This window comes from Zea mays, chromosome 2 (assembly GCF_902167145.1).
Source record: "Zea mays cultivar B73 chromosome 2, Zm-B73-REFERENCE-NAM-5.0, whole genome shotgun sequence".
Classification (NCBI taxonomy): Eukaryota; Viridiplantae; Streptophyta; class Magnoliopsida; order Poales; family Poaceae; genus Zea; species Zea mays.
This window is the reverse complement of record NC_050097.1, coordinates 219,011,210-219,034,811: the sequence shown is the minus strand read 5'-3', so window position 1 is coordinate 219,034,811 and position 23,602 is coordinate 219,011,210. Positions and strand designations below refer to the sequence as shown.

At 43.8% G+C, this 23,602-nt stretch overlaps 1 protein-coding gene and 1 non-coding gene across 2 annotated transcripts; both read right to left on the bottom strand.

Moving 5' to 3' along the window:
• Nucleotides 1-2,314: 2,314 nt before the first annotated feature.
• Nucleotides 2,315-3,006, bottom strand: LOC103647866 (coatomer subunit beta'-1). Its single transcript, XM_020549158.1, has 3 exons — nucleotides 2,632-3,006; nucleotides 2,410-2,541; nucleotides 2,315-2,326 (listed from the first exon to the last, which is right to left on the bottom strand). The coding sequence occupies exons 1-3, from the start codon at nucleotides 2,989-2,991 to the stop codon at nucleotides 2,315-2,317; spliced, it is 504 nt and encodes a 167-aa protein (XP_020404747.1). The 5' UTR covers nucleotides 2,992-3,006.
• A 14,757-nt stretch (nucleotides 3,007-17,763) lies between these two features.
• TRNAM-CAU (transfer RNA methionine (anticodon CAU)) lies at nucleotides 17,764-17,851 on the bottom strand. Its single transcript is given in 2 exon segments — nucleotides 17,764-17,799; nucleotides 17,814-17,851. It is a non-coding gene; the product is annotated as a tRNA-Met (tRNA).
• Nucleotides 17,852-23,602: the final 5,751 nt, after the last annotated feature.

Here is a 23,602-nt window from a genome sequence, read left to right as displayed (position 1 = left end):
GAGGCACGATGAGAGAACACGACACCAATTCAAGACGAACCCGATTATCTGTCCAGTGTATGTATGTACGTACGTACTAGGTACGTGTCCGTGCGTTGCTACAGTTTCTATTTATTGCATAGGTAGACCTTGTAAAATAAATTTTAGAGAGGTCAATTCAACTTTAGTTGAACATCTTGATCTTTTCAATGATCCAAAGCTGAACACTCATAGAGTACACAACATTTATAGCTTTACATGTTCTCTTTCTCTCTAAAACCAACACTACATGATGTTGAAATGATGTTGAACTGATTATGCGCCTCACAACGATGGCTAATGCGTTGAAGAATTCTCATCTTTGTTGCCATCTCAGGTTCTCAATAGCATTTTTTTCTCTGACGAGGAAATCAACATGTCATCAATTCTTAGCCTTCCTACCTCTCTTAGCAAGTTGGGCTTTCATCGTGCCCTTTTTAGGGCCCTTTTCTACAACCTTCACCTTCTTCGGTGCCTTCCCCTACATGTCACGTGAAACATGTTGGATTCCCCATCAGGTGCACTATGATGTTGCAACAAGCATTGACCTGAGCAAAGAAAAAAATATTTCGATCAAAAATTAAATTGTTCTAAATACTAAGGAAAATGCTCCAAGCAAAGAGAAATGTTCTGAGAAAGGAAAAAGTTATAACCAAAAAACTAAAATTGTTCTAATCACCAGAACTGACCAATGAAATTTTTTGATGAAGCAAAGAATATTTGAGCATCAATAGTAAATTTGCAAGCAATAAAAGATTTTATGAGAAAGACACAAGTGTCCGGATGAAAAATAAAATGTTCCATGGAATCAAAGATAATTATTGGAGCCAACTCATATGTAGTGATCATATGTGCCAAAAGATAATTATAAACTGGTGGAAAATATATAGCAGGATGGATAAATCATAAGTCAAACATGTGCGGTGCAGCATGATACAATTTTGCCAAAGAAAACCTGTTACACTGCGTTTGGATGTCGAAATTCAGACCTAGAATTCAGAATTGGAAATGGCAAAGAAAACCTGTTAATCTGGAAACAAGTTGTATGGTGCTTCTAGTTCTACTCAAAAGTCAAATGCTATATTAATAGCTAGTGTCCATTACAAGTAACAGCACTACTGAAACAAAAACAGAATGCAAATGATCTTACCTTCTAGACCCCTTCATGTATCCAACAGCCCAGACTCTCTCAAGGCCATAGTTTAGTGTGTTCTCAAGTCTACAGAATAGTTCAAGATATAAAACAAAGAACATCTCAGGATATGAGATTATAAAGAGCAACACAAGTGGCGTTCAGAAATTAGTATAGAACATTTTCCAGATTATCACAGAGGCAAGAATAATTTAACTTGACCAAGCTACGAGGACAAAACTTGGGTCTGGGTGGTGGGAGTGCACACCGCACCTCCCACCAAAAGAGCCAGGCTCAACAACTGATTCAAAAAAACAAGTACTCCTTTCATTCTAAATTATAAGATGGTTTGGCTTTTCTAGATATATTGCTTTAACTATGTATCTAGACATAGTGTGTATCTAAGTGCATAGTAAAAGCTATGTTTCTAGAAAAGGCAAAATGTATTATAATTCAGAATGGATGTAGTAGTGTTTGTGATTTTGATAAGCAAAATAGTTAGACTAATCGCTGTCCTTTTGTTTCACACCCTACATGTCACTACACAGTGTACACACGGAATGTAATTGTGTATGTAAGACAGGTCATGACACGCATGCAAATAGGAAAAAATATAACGCGCAGATAGGGTTTGGTGAGAAATTGCATGATATCATAGGAAATAATAAAAAGGTATTAATCATAAAAGGTAAAATAAAGCATATTTCATTCAAGGACATGGAAGATAAGCTCATATATTCAAGTTAGCACACCATGGAATTATAAGTTGTCGTGTGTTTTAACTTTGAACCATAAGAAAGTTAAATACCAATGTCATGCACATAAGCCTTTACATTGAAATTAGCTATGCCCAATTGTACGAGAAACAAGATAGTTGTTTAGGTTCAAGGTTTATGAAGAAGCCAGTAGATGTGTGTTTCAGGATGGAGAATTGATAATGGCCAAATTGTAAAGAAAAATTGAATAGACCTCTGCTTACATAAACAAGCAAACATAGAGATAAATAAAAACATGTTACCTGTAAGTTGTCGAATGCCATATACGAACTGTACCATCTTCAGATCCAGTAATGATTATAGGGAGCTCAGGATGGAAACAAACAACAGAAATATTATGTGTATGCCCTTCAAGTGTCTGAACACATCTCTTCGTCTGGTAATCGGATTAATCCCAGACCTATTTTGCCATAAAGCACACCACCTTAGGACTGGATAGAATAATCAAACACTCCAAACATACAACTAAGTACAAAATTGTACCTTTGCGGTGGAGTCATCAGAACCAGTAATCAAATAGGGTCTGTCACCACCAGTGAAGTAGTCAACACAGTTGACACCCTTTTGATGCCCATCAAGTGTGAAGTTTGGATCTGGAGAACCCAAACTCCATATCTGCAGTTCAAAGTAAGAAGTATAAATGAACAAGATCACATCATGAGTCGCAGTTAACATCTCGCTGCATAATATTGCAAAAAGGCATACCTTTGTAGTGCGGTCAAGGGATGCACTTGCAAAGGTGTTAATATCCTTTGGATTGAAAGTAACCTGCATCACATAGTGTGAATGTCCCTTAAATATTTGAGTGCACACCCACCCTTTATCCCAGTCCCACAGTTTTATTAGCATGTCATTAGATGATGACAACATATATGGTAGAGTTGGATGGACCGCAACACATCTGATGTAATCAGTATGAGCCTCAAAAACTTTAACTTTGTCCATGGTATTGTAGTTGTAGACACGAATGAACATGTCGTCTGCACCAGCTACAACCCATTGTTTCCTTGAAATAAACTTTGCCGACCTCACTGAAAATAAGTTTAAAATATACATTAGCATCATTCTGATTGCCAGGAGTTATCTTCTATGTTATATACTCATAATGGGTTTTCTACTTTTACTGGTGCCATGGAAGATTGTTACAATCAGTATGTTGACAAGGATGCACTGATATATCTAATTCTAGCAAATGAAATGTTACATCGTCTTCATCCAGATATTGTAACAATTGCTGAAGATGCAACATTTTATCCTGGATTATGTGAGCCAACTACTCAAGGCGGATTGGGATTCAACTACTGGGTCAATCTTTCTATACCAGAAATGTGGTTGTGGCATCTTGAAAATGTCCTTGAACAAGAATGGAGCATGAATAAGATTATTAAACTATTAGTAAGCAGCAACCAAAATATGCTATCATATGTTGAAAATCATAACCAGTCCTAATAGCCATGTTCATGGCATCGGCTACATAGATGTTACCCTTGTCATCCACTGTAGATCCCTTCGGATGGTTCATCCTCGCCTCTCACAGCTTCGCATCAACAGGACCAGGAAATCCTTCGTGGGAACTGGCAACAAGCTTCGGCCTACTATCTGCAGTTCACCCAAGGTTCGAAGGATGAGATAAATCTTCTGTGGCTCAAAATTATCTGCTGGAAATGAAACATGAGCAGGCATAGAGAAAAAAAACACAATATAAAAGATGTACATTGCTGGAATTCAATATAACTGTTTGGGTCAAATCTTTATATCAGAGAGGGGATCAGCATGTGATGATAGCACTCCTTAGTACTAAATAGTTATACCAACACCTTGACGAAATTTGATACCATTGCGTATATAAGCATAAAAGTAGCATAGATTGGATTGTTACCTCTTTTTTCTAGACCAGATTTCTACAAGTGAACACACCGCATAAAAATGGAAGTAGCCCAAGTTGCATAAATTAGCTGAAAGCAGCTGAAAAGCATCATGTAGCATGTGCAAGCTGCAAGCTTACAAAGACATTGCCATCAAAAGAATGGTCATTCCGGAATAAAATACAAATGAGTAACAACCCACCGGTTTCACCAGAGTCATACCTGTTAGCATCACAACAAAATCAGTCAGGATCAGCATGTGGACATAGTATTACCATAACCACGTATCGGATTATTCTAAAAACAAAAACAAACTTCAGATACGCTACTCTTATTACTTATTTAAATCAGAACCTCCTATCTGATTCTTCTAAGAAAATGGAACACTGAGCTAAACTTATGGATGTCCATAACAATTGCAACAAATAGTATTGAAGTTTCTCCAAAGTTGTGTACATAGTGGAGTTATAGAGTGGGACCTGCAACCCCCATAACAATTACTAACCCGAAAGAAGCCCGAAAAGAAATATTAGACTCAGATTCCCCACAAAACCAAATTAGGCAGAGAACAGCAAGGCCTCAAGTGCATTTTTTGTGTAAATTATTTTAATTGTTTTACAATCATGCTGCAACGCATTACCTAATTGTCCCCAACGTATTTTTATGTTCTTCCATGAACCGAGCAATGCAACAGAATCCGTTACCACACATCTAATGAAAACAAAAAAGAGAATTGTGCATAAGCACATTAAGCCACAAAACAGTTGGTCAGCACACGACATATGAAGCAAGAGGAAGAACAGTGCAGAAGCAGATGAAGAGGAAATGAAACAGCAAACTAAGTTAGGGATTAAAATAAAAAACGTGATACAGTCATTACATGGCATTTCACAAGTTTCAACCAAATACATTAACAAGGACCCCAGAGTCTCTATAAAGAAGCTATGTTAACTGAAAAAATATTGTGTGCGTAACGGTGACCCACCTGACCAGTTCTCGAAGGAAAACTTCCTTGTTACTATACAGGTTGTGTACGATCAAAACCATGAGCCTGTTGACCTGCATAGAACATTGCGGAAACACCATGACATCTTATAACCAAACCACAGAAGAAGATAACACAGAGTTAGACCAATTCACCCCACAAGTACCTCAACCTGGTACTCATGCTTCTCAGCTGGCGGGTCCGTGGAGTCAACTGCTGCCGCACTCGATTCATGCGTCTCCCAATAAGGGCACCACCCATCAGCTTGAGGGACACAACATTGCTGGTTTCTGCAACCTTGGGCGCTACAAGCACTGAGAGCAGCCTCTTCTGCTGCTGATGAACCCCTGGCGCTCCATTGCTCGCCTGAGATCACAACATTACAGAAATATACAGCTTATTAACAGGTGGCAACACTCAATTGGTACAGTTAATATAACAGTTTCCTCTAATATAATTTGTAAATTTCCACAGTAACATGTGCCGAACATGGGCAATCAATAGAGAACATGTGCCGAACATGGCCTGTATTTGAGGCTCCAGGCCTCAGTAAATGGATCTTGAATCCAAGATAAAAAATATGTACAAGACCATGTACATCCTGATCTGATGGCAAACTACAGGGCTTCCTGTCAGGAACAACATTCATCTTGAAAGGGAATTAGGCTTACACCTAATCCCTAATTAATTTTGGTGGTTGAATTGCCCAACACAAACATTTGGACTAACTAAGTTTGCCCAAGTGTATAGATTACACAGGTGTAAAAGGTTCACACTCAGCCAATAAAAAGACCAAGTTTTGGATTCAACAAAGGAGCAAAGTGGCAACCGAAGGGCCTCTGGTCTGGGAGCACCGGACTGTCCGCTGTACACCGGACAGTGTCCGGTGCACCACCGGACAGTGTCCGGTGCACCAGAGGACTCCAACTCAAACTCGCCACCTTCGGGAATTTCCAGAGGCACTCGCGCTATAATTCACCGGACTGTCCGGTGTACACCGGACAGTGTCCGGTGCGCCAAGGAAGACCAGCCTCAGGAACTCGCCAGCTTCGGGAAACTCCAACGGCTTGTCCGCTATAATTCACCGGACTGTCCGGTGTGCACCGGACTGTCCGGTGCGACTCCGAAGCAACGGCAATCTCCGCGCCAACGGCTACCTGCTGCGCAATAAATGCGCGCGCAGCGCGCGCAGAAGTCAGGCGCGCCCATGCTGGCACACCGGACAGCAAACAGTACCTGTCCGGTGTGCACCGGACACCCTGGCGGGCCCACAAGTCAGAAGCTCCAACGGCTAGAATCCAACGGCAGTGATGACGTGGCAGGGGGCACCGGACTGTCCGGTGTGCACCGGACTGTCCGGTGCGCCATCGAACAGACAGCCTTCCAACGGCCACATTTGGTGGTTGGGGCTATAAATACCCCAACCACCCCACCATTCATTGCATCCAAGTTTTCCACTTCCCAACTACTACAAGAGCTCTAGCATTCAATTCTAGACACACCAAAGAGATCAAATCCTCTCCAAATTCCACACAACGCCATAGTGATTAGAGAGAGAGATTTGCTTGTGTTCTTTCGAGCTCTTGCGCTTGGATTGCTTTCTTCCTTCTTGATTCTTTCATTGCAATCAAACTCACTTGTAATTGAGACAAGAGACACCAATCTTGTGGTGGTCCTTGTGGGAACTTTGTGTTCCAAGTGATTGAGAAGAGAAAGCTCACTCGATCCGTGGATCGTTTGAGAGAGGGAAGGGTTGAAAGAGACCCGGCCTTTGTGGCCTCCTCAACGGGGAGTAGGTTTGCAAGAACCGAACCTCGGTAAAACAAATCCGCGTGTCTCACTCTTCATTTTGCTTGCGATTTGTTTTTCACCCTCTCTCGCGGACTCATTCCTTTATTACTAACGCTAACCCGGCTTGTAGTTGTGTTTATATTTGTAAATTTCAGTTTCGCCCTATTCACCCCCCCTCTAGGCGACTTTCAATTGGTATCAGAGCCCGGTGCTTCATTAGAGCCTAACCGCTCGAAGTGATGTCGGGAGATCACGCCAAGAAAGAGATGGAGACCGGCGAAAAGCCCACTACAAGCCACGGGAGCACTTCATCGGAAGCGTCCCGCACCAAGAGGAAGGAGAAGAAGAAGATCTCCTCCAACAAAGGGAAGGAGAAGAAATCTTCTTCTCACCACAAAGAGAAGAAGGAAAAATCTTCTTCCCACAAGCCGCGTCGGAATGGGGACAAGCAAAAGAGGATGAGGAACGTAGTCTACTACGAGACTGACACTTCATCAACATCGACCTCCGACTCCGATGCGCCCTCCGTAACTTCTAAACGCCAAGAGCGTAAGAAGTTTAGTAAGATTCCCCTACACTACCCTCGCATTTCTAAACATGCACCTTTACTTTCCGTCCCATTGGGCAAACCACCAACTTTTGATGGTGAGGATTATGCTAGGTGGAGTGATTTAATGCGATTTCATCTAACCTCACTCCACAAAAGTATATGGGATGTTGTTGAGTTTGGTGCACAGGTACCGTCCGTAGGGGACAAGGATTATGATGAGGATGAGGTGGCCCAAATCGAGCACTTCAACTCTCAAGCGACAACAATACTCCTCGCCTCTTTAAGTAGAGAGGAGTATAACAAAGTTCAAGGGTTGAAGAGCGCCAAAGATGTTTGGGATGTGCTCAAAACCGCGCACGAGGGAGACGAGCTCACAAAGATCACCAAGCGGGAAACGATCGAGGGGGAGCTCGGTCGGTTCCGGTTTCGCAAAGGGGAGGAGCCACAACACATGTACAATCGGCTCAAGACCTTGGTGAACCAAGTGCGCAACCTCGGGAGCGTAAAGTGGGACGACCACGAAATGGTTAAGGTCATTCTAAGATCTCTCATTTTCCTTAACCCCACTCAAGTTCAATTAATTCGTGGTAATCCTAGATATACTAAAATGACCCCCGAGGAAGTTATCGGGAATTTTGTAAGTTTTGAGTGCATGATCGAAGGCTCGAGGAAGATCAACGAGCTTGATGATCCATCCACATCCGAAGCTCAACCCGTCGCATTCAAGGCGACGGAGGAAAAGAAGGAGGAGGCTACACCAAGTCGACAACCAATAGACGCCTCCAAGCTCGACAATGAGGAAATGGCGCTCGTCATCAAGAGCTTCCGCTAAATCCTCAAGCAAAGGAGAGGGAAAGACTACAAGTCCCGCTCCAAGAAGGTTTGCTACAAATGTGGTAAGCCCGGTCATTTTATTGCTAAATGTCCTATATCAAGTGACAGTGACCGAGGCGACGACAAGAAGGGGAGAAGAAAGGAGAAGAAGAGATACTACAAGAAGAAGGGCGGCGATGCCCATGTTTGTCGGGAGTGGGATTCCGACGAAAGCTCAAGCGACTCCTCCGACGACGAGGACGCTGCTAACATCGCCGTCACCAAAGGGCTTCTCTTCCCCAACGTCGGCCACAAGTGCCTCATGGCAAAGGACGGCAAAAGGAAGAAGGTAAAATCAAGATCCTCCACTAAATATGAAACCTCTAGTGATGAAAATGCTAGTGATGAGGAGGATAACTTACGTACCCTTTTTGCCAATCTTAACATGGAACAAAAAGAAAAATTAAATGAATTAATTAGTGCTATTCATGAAAAGGATGACCTTTTGGATTCACAAGAGGATTGTCTAATTAAAGAAAATAAGAAACATGTTAAGGTTAAAAATGCTTATGCTCTAGAAGTAGAAAAATGTGAGAAATTATCTAGTGAGCTAAGCACTTGCCGTGAGATGATTGACAACCTTAGGAATGAAAATGCTAGTTTAAATGCTAAGGTTGATTCACATGTTTGCAATATTCCAACTTCAAATCCTAGAGATGATAATGTTGATTTACTTGCTAGGATTGATAAGTTAAATGCTTCCCTTGCTAGCCTTAGAATTGAGAATGAAAAATTGCTTGCTAAGGCTAAAGATTTTGATGTTTGCAATGCTACTATTTCCGACCTTAGAAGTAAAAATGAGATATTGCATGCTAAGGTTGTAGAACTAAAATCTTGCAAACCCTCTACACCTATCGTTGAGAACACTTCTATTTACACTAGATGTAGAGATATTAACATTGATGCTATTCATGATCATATGGCTTTAATTAAACAACAAAATGATCATATAGCAAAATTAGATGCTAAAATTGCCGAGCACAACTTAGAAAATGAGAAATTTAAATTTGCTCGTAGCATGCTTTATAATGGGAGACGCCCGGGCATCAGGATGGCATTGGCTTCCAAAGGGGAGACAATGTCAAAATTAGTGCCCCTCCAAAAAGATTGTCCAACTTTGTTAAGGGCAAGGCTCCCATGCCTCAGGATAACGAGGGTTACATTTTATACCCTGCCGGTTATCCTGAGAGCAAAATTAGGAGAATTCATTCTAGGAAGTCTCACTCTGGCCCTAATCATGCATTTATGTATAAGGGTGAGACATCTAGCTCTAGGCAACCAACCCATGCTAAGTTGCCTAGAAAGAAAACTCCTAGTGCATCAAATGATCATAACATTTCATTTAAAACTTTTGATGCATCTTATGTTTTGACTAACAAATCCGGCAAGGTAGTTGCCAAATATGTTGGGGGCAAGCACAAGGGTTCCAAGACTTGTGTTTGGGTACCCAAAGTTCTTGTGTCTAATGCCAAAGGACCCAAAACCATTTGGGTACCTAAAGTCAAGAACTAAACTTGTTTTGTAGGTTTATGCATCCGGGGGCTCAAGTTGGATACTCGACAGCGGGTGCACAAACCACATGACTGGGGAGAAAAAGATGTTCTCCTCCTATGAGAAAAACAAAGATCCCCAACGAGCAATCACATTCGGGGATGGAAATCAAGGTTTGGTCAAAGGTCTTGGTAAAATTGCTATATCTCCTGACCATTCCATTTCCAATGTTTTTCTTGTTGATTCTTTAGATTACAATTTGCTTTCCGTTTCTCAATTATGTCAAATGGGCTACAACTGTCTATTCACTGATGTAGGTGTCACCGTCTTTAGAAGAAGTGATGATTCAATAGCATTTAAGGGAGTGTTAGAGGGTCAGCTATACTTGGTAGATTTTGATAGAGCTGAACTCGACACTTGCTTAATTGCTAAGACTAACATGGGTTGGCTCTGGCACCGCCGACAAGCCCATGTTGGAATGAAGAACCTTCACAAGCTTCTAAAGGGAGAATACATTTTAGGATTAACAAATGTTCAATTTGAGAAAGACAGGATTTGTAGCGCATGCCAAGCAGGAAAGCAAGTTGGCACTCATCATCCGCATAAGAACATAATGATGACCGACAGGCCACTGGAGCTCCTGCACATGGATCTATTCGGCCCGATCGCTTACCTAAGCATCGGCGGGAGTAAGTACTGTCTAGTTATTGTGGATGATTATTCTCGCTTCACTTGGGTATTCTTTTTACAGGAAAAATCTCAAACCCAAGAGACCTTAAAGGGATTCTTGAGACGGGCTCAAAATGAGTTCGGCCTAAGGATCAAGAAAATAAGAAGCGACAACGGGACGGAGTTCAAGAACTCTCAAATTGAAGGCTTCCTTGAGGAGGAGGGCATCAAGCATGAGTTCTCTTCTCCCTACACGCCACAACAAAATGGTGTAGTGGAAAGGAAGAATCGAACTCTTTTGGACATGGCAAGAACCATGCTTGATGAGTACAAGACATCGGATCGGTTTTGGGCCGAGGCGGTCAACACCGCTTGCTACGCCATCAACCAGTTATATCTACACCGAATCCTCAAGAAGACATCATATGAACTCCTAACCGGTAAAAAGCCCAACATTGCATATTTTAGAGTCTTTGGTAGCAAATGCTTTATTCTTGTTAAAAGAGGTAGAAAATCTAAATTTGCTCCTAAGACTGTAGAAGGTTTTTTACTTGGTTATGACTCAAACACAAGGGCATATAGGGTCTTTAACAAGTCCACTGGACTAGTTGAAGTCTCATGTGACGTTGTGTTTGATGAAACTAACGGCTCTCAAGTAGAGCAAGTTGATCTTGATGAGATAGGTGAAGAAGAGGCTCCATGCATCGCGCTAAGGAACATGTCCATTGGGGATGTGTGTCCTAAGGAATCCGAAGAGCCTCCAAATGCACAAGATCAACCGTCCTCCTCCACGCAAGCATCTCCACCAACCCAAAATGAGGATGAAGCTCAAGTTGATGAAATAGAAGATCAAGCAAATGAGCCACCTCAAGATGATGGCATTGATCAAGGGGGAGATACAAATGAAGAAGACAAGGAGGATGAGGTACAAAGACCGCCACACCCAAGAGTCCACCAAGCAATCCAACGAGATCACCCCGTCGACACCATCCTAGGCGATATTCATAAGGGGGTAACTACTAGATCTCGTGTTGCACATTTTTGTGAGCATTACTCGTTTGTTTCCTCTATTGAGCCACACAAGGTAGAGGAAGCACTTCAAGATTCGGATTGGGTGGTGGCGATGCAAGAGGAGCTCAACAACTTCACTAGGAATGAGGTATGGCATCTAGTTCCACGTCCTAATCAAAATGTTGTAGGAACCAAATGGGTCTTCCGCAACAAGCAAGATGAGCATGGTGTGGTGACAAGGAACAAAGCTCGACTTGTGGCCAAGGGATACTCCCAAGTCGAAGGTTTGGACTTCGGTGAAACCTATGCACCCGTAGCTAGGCTTGAGTCAATTCGCATATTATTGGCCTATGCTACTTACCATGGCTTTAAGCTTTATCAAATGGACGTGAAAAGTGCCTTCCTCAATGGACCAATCAAAGAAGAGGTCTATGTTGAGCAACCTCCCGGCTTTGAAGACAGTGAGTATCCTAACCATGTCTATAAGCTCTCTAAGGCGCTTTATGGGCTCAAGCAAGCCCCAAGAGCATGGTATGAATGCCTTAGAGATTTCCTTATTGCTAATGGCTTCAAAGTCGGTAAAGCCGATCCTACTCTATTCACTAAAACTCTTGAAAATGATTTGTTTGTATGCCAAATTTATGTTGATGATATCATATTTGGGTCTACTAACGAATCTACTTGTGAGGAATTTAGTAGGATCATGACACAAAAGTTCGAGATGTCTATGATGGGGGAGTTGAAGTATTTCTTAGGATTTCAAGTAAAGCAACTCCAAGAGGGCACCTTCATCAGCCAAACAAAGTACACTCAAGACATTCTAACCAAGTTTGGGATGAAGGATGCCAAGCCTATCAAGACACCCATGGGAACTAATGGGCATCTCGACCTCGACACGGGAGGTAAGTCCGTGGATCAAAAGGTATACCGGTCGATGATAGGTTCATTACTCTATTTATGTGCATCTCGACCGGATATTATGCTTTCCGTATGCATGTGTGCAAGATTACAAGCCGACCCTAAGGAAGCTCACCTTACGGCCGTAAAACGAATCTTGAGATATTTGGCTTATACTCCTAAGTTTGGGCTTTGGTATCCTAGGGGATCCACATTTGATTTAATTGGTTATTCGGATGCCGATTGGGCGGGGTGTAAAATCAATAGGAAGAGCACATCGGGGACTTGCCAGTTCTTGGGAAGATCCTTGGTGTCTTGGGCTTCAAAGAAGCAAAATTCGGTCGCTCTTTCCACCGCCGAAGCCGAGTATATTGCCGCAGGTCATTGTTGCGCGCAATTGCTTTGGATGAGGCAAACCCTGTGGGACTACGGTTACAAATTGACCAAAGTCCCCTTGCTATGTGATAATGAGAGTGCAATCAAAATGGCCGACAATCCCGTCGAGCATAGCCGCACTAAGCACATAGCCATTCGGTATCATTTTCTTAGGGATCACCAACAAAAGGGAGATATCGAGATTTCATACATTAATACTAAAGATCAATTAGCCGATATCTTTACCAAGCCTCTTGATGAACAATCTTTTAACAAACTTAGGCATGAGCTTAATATTCTTGATTCTAGGAATTTCTTTTGTTAAAATTGCACTCATAGCTCATTTATATACCTTTGATCATGTCTCTTTCATATGCTATGACCAATGTGTTTTCAAGTCTATTTCAAACCAAGTCATAGGTGTATTGAAAGGAAATTGGAGTCTTCGGCGAAGACAAAAGGCTTCCACTACGTAACTCATCCTTCACCGTCGCTCCAAGCAACTCTCCATTCTTGGGGAGAAAAGCATGAGCATCAAAGGAAAGGACTTTGTCTTTGGGGGAGAAAGTAAGAGCCCAAAGCAACAGGACCGTACTTCACCTTTGGTATAATCTTAACTCATTTATTTATGACCAAAGAGAAAGATAGCACTTCAAGGGCTCTAATGATTCCGTTTTTGGCGATTCATGCCAAAAAGGGGGAGAAATGAGCCCAAAGCAAAAGGACCGCACCACCACCAATTTCAAAAACTTAGTGTTGAATTTTCAATTGGTTTCCTATTGTGTTCAAAAGGGGGAGAAAATAGAATTTCAAAAATGATATATCAAAACCCTCTTGAACACTAAGAGGAGGATTTCACTTAGGGGGACTTCTGTTTAGTCAAAGGAAAAGCATTTGAAACAGGGGGAGAAAACTTCAAATCTTGAAAATGCCTTGCAAAAATCTTATTCATTTACCTTTGACTATTTGCAAAAGAACTTTGAAAATGATTTACAAAAGAGTTTGCAAAAACAAAACATGTGGTGCAAACGTGGTCCAAAATGTTATATAAGAAAGAAACAATCCTTGCATATCGAGTAAGTACTTATATTGGCTCAATTCCAAGCAACCTTTACACTTACATTATGCAAACTAGTTCAAATATGCACTTCTATATTTGCTTTGGTTTGTGTTGGCATCAATCACCAAAAAGGGGGAGATTGAAAGGGAATTAGGCTTACACCTAATCCCTAATTAATTTTGGTGGTTGAATTGCCCAACACAAACATTTGGACTAACTAAGTTTGCCCAAGTGTATAGATTACACAGGTGTAAAAGGTTCACACTCAGCCAATAAAAAGACCAAGTTTTGGATTCAACAAAGGAGCAAAGTGGCAACCGAAGGGCCTCTGGTCTGGGAGCACCGGACTGTCCGCTGTACACCGGACAGTGTCCGGTGCACCACCGGACAGTGTCCGGTGCACCAGAGGACTCCAACTCAAACTCGCCACCTTCGGGAATTTCCAGAGGCACTCGCGCTATAATTCACCGGACTGTCCGGTGTACACCGGACAGTGTCCGGTGCGCCAAGGAAGACCAGCCTCAGGAACTCGCCAGCTTCGGGAAACTCCAACGGCTTGTCCGCTATAATTCACCGGACTGTCCGGTGTGCACCGGACTGTCCGGTGCGACTCCGAAGCAACGGCTATCTCCACGCCAACGGCTACCTGCTGCGCAATAAATGCGCGCGCAGCGCGCGCAGAAGTCAGGCGCGCCCATGCTGGCACACCGGACAGCAAACAGTACCTGTCCGGTGTGCATCGGACACCCTGGCGGGCCCACAAGTCAGAAGCTCCAACGGCTAGAATCCAACGGCAGTGATGACGTGGCAGGGGGCACCGGACTGTCCGGTGTGCACCGGACTGTCCGGTGCGCCATCGAACAGACAGCCTTCCAACGGCCACATTTGGTGGTTGGGGCTATAAATACCCCAACCACCCCACCATTCATTGCATCCAAGTTTTCCACTTCCCAACTACTACAAGAGCTCTAGCATTCAATTCTAGACACACCAAAGAGATCAAATCCTCTCCAAATTCCACACAACGCCATAGTGATTAGAGAGAGAGATTTGCTTGTGTTCTTTCGAGCTCTTGCGCTTGGATTGCTTTCTTCCTTCTTGATTCTTTCATTGCAATCAAACTCACTTGTAATTGAGACAAGAGACACCAATCTTGTGGTGGTCCTTGTGGGAACTTTGTGTTCCAAGTGATTGAGAAGAGAAAGCTCACTCGATCCGTGGATCGTTTGAGAGAGGGAAGGGTTGAAAGAGACCCGGCCTTTGTGGCCTCCTCAACGGGGAGTAGGTTTGCAAGAACCGAACCTCGGTAAAACAAATCCGCGTGTCTCACTCTTCATTTTGCTTGCGATTTGTTTTTCACCCTCTCTCGCGGACTCATTCCTTTATTACTAACGCTAACCCGGCTTGTAGTTGTGTTTATATTTGTAAATTTCAGTTTCGCCCTATTCACCCCCCCTCTAGGCGACTTTCACATCTATAACGAGCCTAACAAAAACAGCGGCCAGGGTTGTCATCGTCCTCCTCCCTGCCTCGCTTCCTATGGACTTTGAAAAGCGGCACGACATGGATGAACGGAAGGGGTCACGTCACGATGCAGGACAGCAGGGAAGGGTGAAATGAACGAGAGCTGCAGAAGGAGGAGGGGTGCGTACGTACTTGAGTAGGCGAAGGGATAAGGACGGGAATGGTGGCGACAAAGGTAGGCGGTGCCCAAGGGATCCGACGGTGTGTCGAAGACCCATCCTTTTTGCTCTCTGTGTGTTGCTGGGGCCGGGGTCGCCAGTGAGGGGGGCCGAGACATGAGCGGCGGAATGTCGCCGTCGTGGGAGCTGGAGCCGCCAATGATGGGGTCGGGGAGGCGCGCAGCCAGCTGACCATCTCCTCGCCGTCGTCGAACGTGACGCAGCAGGAACAGTCCACCGTCCACGAGCTGTCCGCCGTGTTGTTAGGGGTCATCGGAGGGGTTAGGGGCGGGGCTGGGAGGCGCCGCGGCCGCCGCGGCCATGGCGAGGTGGGTCTGCGGCGGCTCCGGTCGGTGCAGGCGGCCGCCCTTCATCGGCGGCGAGCGGGGAACTGGGTGGACACCGGGACGCGGAATCACGGATTCGATGGGAGAGGGGATGGGAGGAGGCAGCAGAGGGTGAGGCGTGATTGGATCGCTGCGGGACGGTGTGCGAGACCGGCGCCGAGGCGGACGCCGCCGCGGACGCGTGCGGTGTAGCGGTGCTACGCCTGCCCACCGCCATGGCGCCATCCCCTCCGTCTCTGACCCACCTACCCATCCCCACCATTTGCCGCCCAATCCGCCCCGCCGCGCTCCGCATTGCCTCGACTCGAATTCTTACGAACCGTTTGGGGCTTGAATTTGAATACCAGGTCGAATCACTCAGGCGACCAGCCGGGAGCGAGAGTGAGCTAGAGGAGCTCGATTCGATGCGTTGCTGAGCGTGGGTCAATAGATTCAGGTCGAGCGGTGGCGCAGTCCGAGGGATCTGAACCCTAGCGGTCGTCCGCCCGTCCGGATATGTGACCCGCCCTGCTCGGCGCTTCGGCGGCATGAGTGCCTGGAAAGCGTGGGGAGGAGAAGCGGCGGAGATATGAGCGCAGGAGGTGGCGGCAGCGGGGACGAGTTCGGGCGGGCGGTGGCACGCGCCGCGGTGGCGCAGGCGCTGGAGGCCGCGGGGTCTGCGCGGCGAGGCATCCGGCGTGCAAGGAGAGGTGGGCGAGGGGGGCGGATGTGCGAGGGAGGGAATGGGGGAGAGGTAGGGGCGGCGGGACGCGGGGTGCGCTAGCGGCAGAACACCTGGATGTGGACGCCTACGTTAGGTACATAATTAGTAGTAGAGATGGCCCCTCCCAGCGTGTCTGCTGATGTTGCCAGCAAATGCAAAATATACTGCCCCTTGAGCGCGCAGCATCATCCGAGTCGAGTGACATTCTCGGTTCTCCCCTAGTGTTTTTTTACTTTTACCGATGAATAAAATAATATTCGACCCCTTGATTGTAGATCAACATCGTGTTTACGATTATCCTATCATGGTTCTAACTAGCGTATGACGCGCACGACATCAAAATCGATTGTGAGTTCTTAAATTCTACATAAATATAAATCATTGTAAATGTGTTAATATATATAAATGTACATTGTATATGTATATACATTGAAATATAAAATAAACAAAAAAGAGTATAAACGTAAAAGTATATATTCTAAACTCTAAAACTTAAGGTTGTCCACAAAAGATCACGTAACATAGGTGATTTGTACTGTGTCCGCACGTAGGCTCGCCTCACCCTGGTTGGGCGGATAATGTTGTTTTAAGTGTACCTGTGGATGCAGTCAAATCGTCTCAAAATGACTTATTTTGCATTTGTCCATTCATCCTATTTTCTATCAGTCAAAGTTAACGCATGTGACGACTTAAGACGAAACGGTGTGGGTAACCAATCAAGCACGATGAAGTTTAAAAATAGGGGATATGATAAGCGACGGGATAGGGAACTGATGGAGACATCCTAAGACATGTTTTCCAATATTTTCCATCGGTCAACGTCCTTATCACATATTTTCCATCGTTGGAAATTATTGATATAATTAGAAATAAGAAAATGTAAGTGTTATTAATCAGTTAATAACACTTGGACCGAACATTTTAATAGGTATGGAACATATTGTGTCATTGTCTTTGTTTTTTACCCAACATTGTAGCTACATAGAAATCCTTGATGTAAAGAAAAATAATAAATATATGGGTACACACTTGTTTAATAGAGTGTTTTATCCTGCTAACGAAAAGTAAACTACAAATATAATCTATATTGAAGCGGATGTTTTAAAAAATATAACTGTCTATGAACACCAGTGAAGAGGTATATTGTAATCAATATCATATTAGGAATATTAGTAGTCCATGTAAAAAGAATACGTAAGCTTAAATATTATCGCTAAAAATATACTGTTTAGAACTTATCTAAGGAGGAACAAAATAGTCGCATTAGGAACTGTCAAATGAATAAGCACAACTTTATGAAAATTGTTGATGCGAAATTTCATATGTATGCAATCCAGCTTTTCCTACCCGGTTTTTAGAAAAACGTGAGGACACGCGCATCGGACTCCTACAGCAGCAATTCATGGCATTCTCTGGGCACGTTAATGACTAATGAGATTAATCAAACTCTGGAGGCTTCACACATGGTAGCATATGATTCGGAAAATCGAGCACCTATTCCTTCGTCGGAAAAAAAGAAGCCCTGAAGTACAAAAATATGGGGTGAGAGAGGCTCGAACTCTCGACCTCAGGATCACTCAAGTTTAGCTATGAGACCTACGCGCTAACCAACTGCGCCACCACCCCATTGTGTTATCACATTCTAGTTGTTTTTATATCACAAAAGCAAACAAATACATCTGTATAATGAGTTTATCACATTATGCCTAGAATGGACATTTTAAAACCGGTAACGGAACCCAAATAGGCCGAATTGTTGGTCTATTCGGTTTTTTAGGTTTGTTCCTATCCTTTAAAACCTGAATAAATCGAATAACCTGAAAAAAGCTCTTAGTATGTGATAATATTGTTATGTGATTTATGAACTTATTAATTAAAAAATGTGATAGCGTCTTAATGATAGTATATATATCTTATGCTATTTTTATAGTAACTTGTTGTAATAATAGTACTTTTATTTAATTATTCATTATATATATTTTAACAAAAAAACAATAGTCTCTGTACTATTTTGTCGGATAGACCGAACTGAGATTGTGGGTATGTTCGGATTCGGTTCCTAAAATTATTTTGAAAATTTTGGTCCTCATTTTTAGAACCTGAAATTTTATAAACTCGAATAGAACAATCTAAATTACTCTAATAGACCGAATGCACAATCCTAATATTTATGCCTCAGATAACCCCGTATTTTGTGTGCATGCCACGATGTTTGTTTAAGTCGTTTGTTGAATTTTATGACAGGAGTTATTATTGAGATTAGGGGCGATGTTTGGGATGCTCGAGGGTTGGGGCGAAGAGGTGCCACGGTGCCTGGCTCGTGAGGTGCCCTGGGACCGGGGCAAGAGGTCCCTAGGGCCTAGGGGCCGCCATGCGAGATGCCTCGAGGGCCGATGCAAGAGGTGCACCAGAACCGATGTTTGTCAACAAATTGACATCTTCTATCTCAAAAGTGAAAAAAACAACGACAACAAGTTCATAGAACATAATAGATGTAAACATGGTAGCATCAAGAATGATATGAAAAATGGACATATTTATTTGTTGCTACAAGATCATTCTAGTGCAAACCATGTACTATACTAGACCATCTAAAACTGTTGCAATCAATCAATAATATACAGTCGATTGTTGTTCACGATCTAGGGGAAACAAATCTTGTCACATAGGACAGTTTGACAAAGACTACCTACCTGTGACCTGTCCGTGTGACAAATAGTATACGTTGGGTAGGTTTAAGCATATGACAGAATGTACTAATAACGTGTTAAGAAACTGCAACATACTAAATCTTGGGATCACATTTTTTATCAGCCAACATGATAAAAAGGGCACATAAAAAGTAAAGACACCAGTAAATACATAATATCTGTTGTAATATTAGAGAAATAAGTGACATGCTTCCATTATACTTAAATATATTAAATATTTTAATTCTGAATAAAACATGCATATAACTCAGATAAATGTCATATGAAATTATAGCAGCAATGAACAGTAGCAATTCTAAGACATGTAAACATGTAAAATAGGTGCTCAGGTCCATTTCAAAACTAAACATGGCTTGTAGATGAAGAAGACAGATTAAACACATAAACACAATTATTTATCTTTTTATATTGCTCTCAAAATAGCGGGTTGCTGTAATAAACAACCCTCCAACGCTAAATGATGATCAGAGATCCTCGACTAACGTGACAGTCTAATCTTACCAAATCAGGGTTTTAGATCAGATATAATAAGCCTAATAATCAAGTATAAATACTAATAGTAAGGAGCTGTGTAATAAATAAAATAACAAAATTTAACACAGATAATCAGCCTTAACAAATAGAGATATGATTAGGCACAAATAAATACTTGATGCTGAAATTAACAACACAATAAAACCTAGACTGTCACGTTGTCTCACTATACCGCTATTATCATTGAGCAAACAAATCCACCCACAATAGTGCAATCACACCCAAGTATATAATACTAGCAGATTGCACAAAATTATTCAATAAATATAGAGATACAGCGATTAACTCACAGCACATAGATTGTCTACGTGGGAAGACCAGCTCAGCGAACACAAGGTTCTGTCCCAGAAAACCAATTCCGCCGCCCACATCCGGACCTGCACGGCGGAAGGTTGACAGAGATACTAGAGCCGCTGCCGGAGCCGAGGGAGACGTCCACGGCACCAGCCCGAGAAGAAGAACACCGCGCAGCAGGGAGCCCAAGCACCAGGCTATGGTGGACAATAATCAGACGAACAACACCACACACGCGCACAAGTGGAGCACTGGAACACAGAAGAAATGCACTGCACACTAGCAGCACCACCTCCACCTTCTTTCAATCACCACCAGCGAACCAAACACAAGAACGTCAGGACCAAATGGATCCGTGCGATTGGAACAGAAAACTTGAGAGAGGAACCAGGAACCGGTGTTTTGCTGCGTGCTCCTCAGAGGTTGACTGCCCATCCTTTAAGGAGCCAAGAAACAGAGGAGGCAAACGGATTAGCGAGAAGGGCGGGAGATCGAGTCGCAGAAATCGACGTACGAACAACGCCGCCGCTGCTCTCAACAACCGCCGACAACCACCTCCTCTCTATCTCCCGTAAGCCAACAGAAGCATCGAGGTGCCCTAACTCTTCCCCAGCCGGCTGGGCTGCTCGGCCTTTTGGGCCTTGAGGTGGCCCAGCTCGGCTGGTCTTATTATTTTTTTAATAAAGGGAAAATTCCCCAAATTAACATCAATCCCCACCATTTTCACTCTTATTTTCTGATCAATGTCATTGAGCTCCCGTACTGTTTATATACTACTTTTCGGCAGAGGTACTTGTTAGGTTTGAACCAAAGCCTATCCCAGTGTACTCCAACCCTGCACGAGTAAGCGGAGGACTACGCCTTGATCCACAAACCCTAGTGTGAGAATCTTCGCACAAAAGGCACATAGTACTAGGCAGATTATCTGCTCTCTTATGGGGCAGGGCGTTACGGTCATGCCCTTTAATATCTATTCATGAGCTCACTAGAGAGAAAAACCCCATTCTCTCCCGGACTGCGACCCCACAGTCAGCTCATATAGGTGAAATCGTTAAGGAAATTCTGTAGGACAATTTCCCTGCTTATAGCATTGACTTCATTAAGAGCATATCGCTCAACCTGCCATACAGACAGAGCACAACAGCTAATGAAACTCTTTGTCTTTTGTGCTCTTGGTTCCACAATGCTTCGTTTCCTGGAGCCTGGATCTCGGGACCTCCGGTCACACATGACAATTATCCACAGTTGAAACCGCTAACAGGGTACGAGTCCCATTCCCATGCACGCTGCTTGGATTGGCTTTTGAGCCAGCCCTTTGGTGAAAGGATCAGCAAGGTTCCTTTCAGACTTGATGTAATCTACTGTTATTACACCCGTCTCTCTAGCATGCCGACATGAATCAAGTCGTCTTCTGATATGCCTTGAGGATTTTTGGTTGTCCTTTCTACTGTTCACTTTCAGCAACACAGAAGTGTTATCACAGTATACTAGGACAACCGGTATCGGCTTTGTTAACATTGGAAGGTATGACAATAGGTCTCTCAACCATTCAGCCTCCAATGCTGCTGAACCAAGTACAACTAATTCAGTCTCCTTGGTGGAACGTGTCGACACTGATTGTTTAGACGATCTCCACGACACGGCCCCACCAGCTAAAGTGAACACATAGCCACTTGTAGACTTCATTTGATCCGAGTCAGAGATCCAGTTTGCATCACTGAATCCTTCAAGTACTGACGGATATCCGGTATATTTAATACCGAGATTCATCGCTTCCTTCAAATACCGAAGCACTATGTACAAGGCTACCCAATGTCTATCTCCTGGACTGGTCGAATAACGAGCCAGTCTGCATACTGCATATGAGATATCTGGTCTAGTTGCACTGCTCAGGTGCATGAGAGATCCGATGATCTGCGAATATAGTAGCTGGTTCACAGGCTCACCTTCATGTTTACTAAGCGTGTATGATGGATCATAGGGCGTGGCGACTGGTTTACAGTCCATATGTCCAAAGCGAGTCAGGACCTTTTCCACATAATAGGATTGTGACAGAGTAATCCCATCCTCACCCTTTATTAACTTGATGTTTAAAATTACATCAGCTTCATCCAAGTCCTTTATATAAAAGTTCTTGGAGAGGAATACTTTTGTCTCCATGATAGCCTCCAAATCGGTCCCAAATATCAATATGTCATCAACGTATAAACACATGATGACACCTTTGCCCCCAGAGAAGCGATAATACACACACTTGTCGGCTTCGTTTACACAAAACCCGACAGTGGTCAGAGTATTATTAAACTTCTCATGCCATTGTCTAGGAGCTTGCTTAAGATCATATAAGGATTTAATCAAGTGACACACTTTGCTCTCTTGTCCTTTAACCACAAATCCTTCTGGTTGCTGCATATAAATTTCCTCTTCCAGCTCTCGATTTAGGAATGTTGTCTTTACGTCCATTTGATGGACAAGAAGTTTATAAGCAGCTGCCAGCGCTAAAAGCACATGGATTGTGGGTAATCGAGCCACCAGAGAATAAGTATCAAAATAATCCTCCTCTTTCTTTTGAGTAAAACCCTTAGCCACAAGACGGGCCTTGTACTTTTCAATAGTACCATCGGGTCTCCTCTTCCTCCTAAAGATCCATTTGCAGCCAAAGGCTTGCAACCAGCTGGGAGATCAGTTATCTCCCAAGCACTAGGCCACGGTGGACAATAATCAGACGAACAACTGAAAGGGAAATGTGCCCTTAGGCCATTTCTAAGTATTTTGGTGATTTAGTGTCCAACACATGTGCCTAAGTGTAAAATGGGGGACAAAGTACAAATCAAGGATAAAGGTATGTTTCTCAGACTTAGTACATTGTTTTAGAGACTAATGTATTGTGTCTAAGTGCTGGAAATAGGAAAAATCCAATTGAAAATGTCTTGGCTCAAGCAGCCAAGAATCTGCTCAGTCTGGGAGCACCGGACTGTCGGGTGGTGCACCGGACAGTGTCCGGTGCGCCAGGCTGGTTCGAGCGAAGTGGCCGCTCTCGGGAATTCACCGGCGACGTACGGCTATAATTCACCGGACTGTCTGGTGTGCACCGGACTGTCCGGTGAGCCAACTGTCGGCCGGGCCAACGGTCGGCCGCGCGATCTGCGCGGGACACGTGGCCGAGCCAACGGCTAGAAGGGGGCACCGAACTGTTCGGTGTGCACCGGACATGTCCGGTGCACCAACGGCTCCAAGGCTGCCAACGGTCGGCTTCGCCATAGAAGGAAAGAAATCGGGCACCGGACAGTGTCCGGTGTGCACCGGACTGTCCGGTGCGCCAGTCGACAGAAGGCAAGATCAGCCTTCCCAGATTGCTCTCAACGGCTCCTAGCTGCCTTGGGGCTATAAAAGGGACCCCTAGGCGCATGGAGGAGAATATCAAATATACTCAAATCAATCCTAAGCACCGAGACTTCGATTCCACACATTTGTTTCTTCGTGATAGCATCTAGAGCTCTAGTTGAGTTGTGAACTCATTGGGTTGTGTTGCGAGCTCTTGTTGTGACTTGTGTGCGTGTCATTGCTCTGATTTTGAGTCTTGTGTGTGTTGCTCATCCCTCCCTTACTCTGTGCTTCTTTGTGATCTTCAAGTGTAAGGGCGAGAGGCTCCAAGTTGTGGAGATTCCTCGCAAGCGGGATATTGAAAGGCAAAGCAAAACACCGTGGTATTCAAGTTGGTATTTGGACCGCTTGAGAGGGGTTGATTGCAACCCTCGTCCGTTGGGACGCCACAACGTGGAGTAGGCAAGTGTTGGTCTTGGTCGAACCACGGGATAAACCACTGTGTCATCTCTGT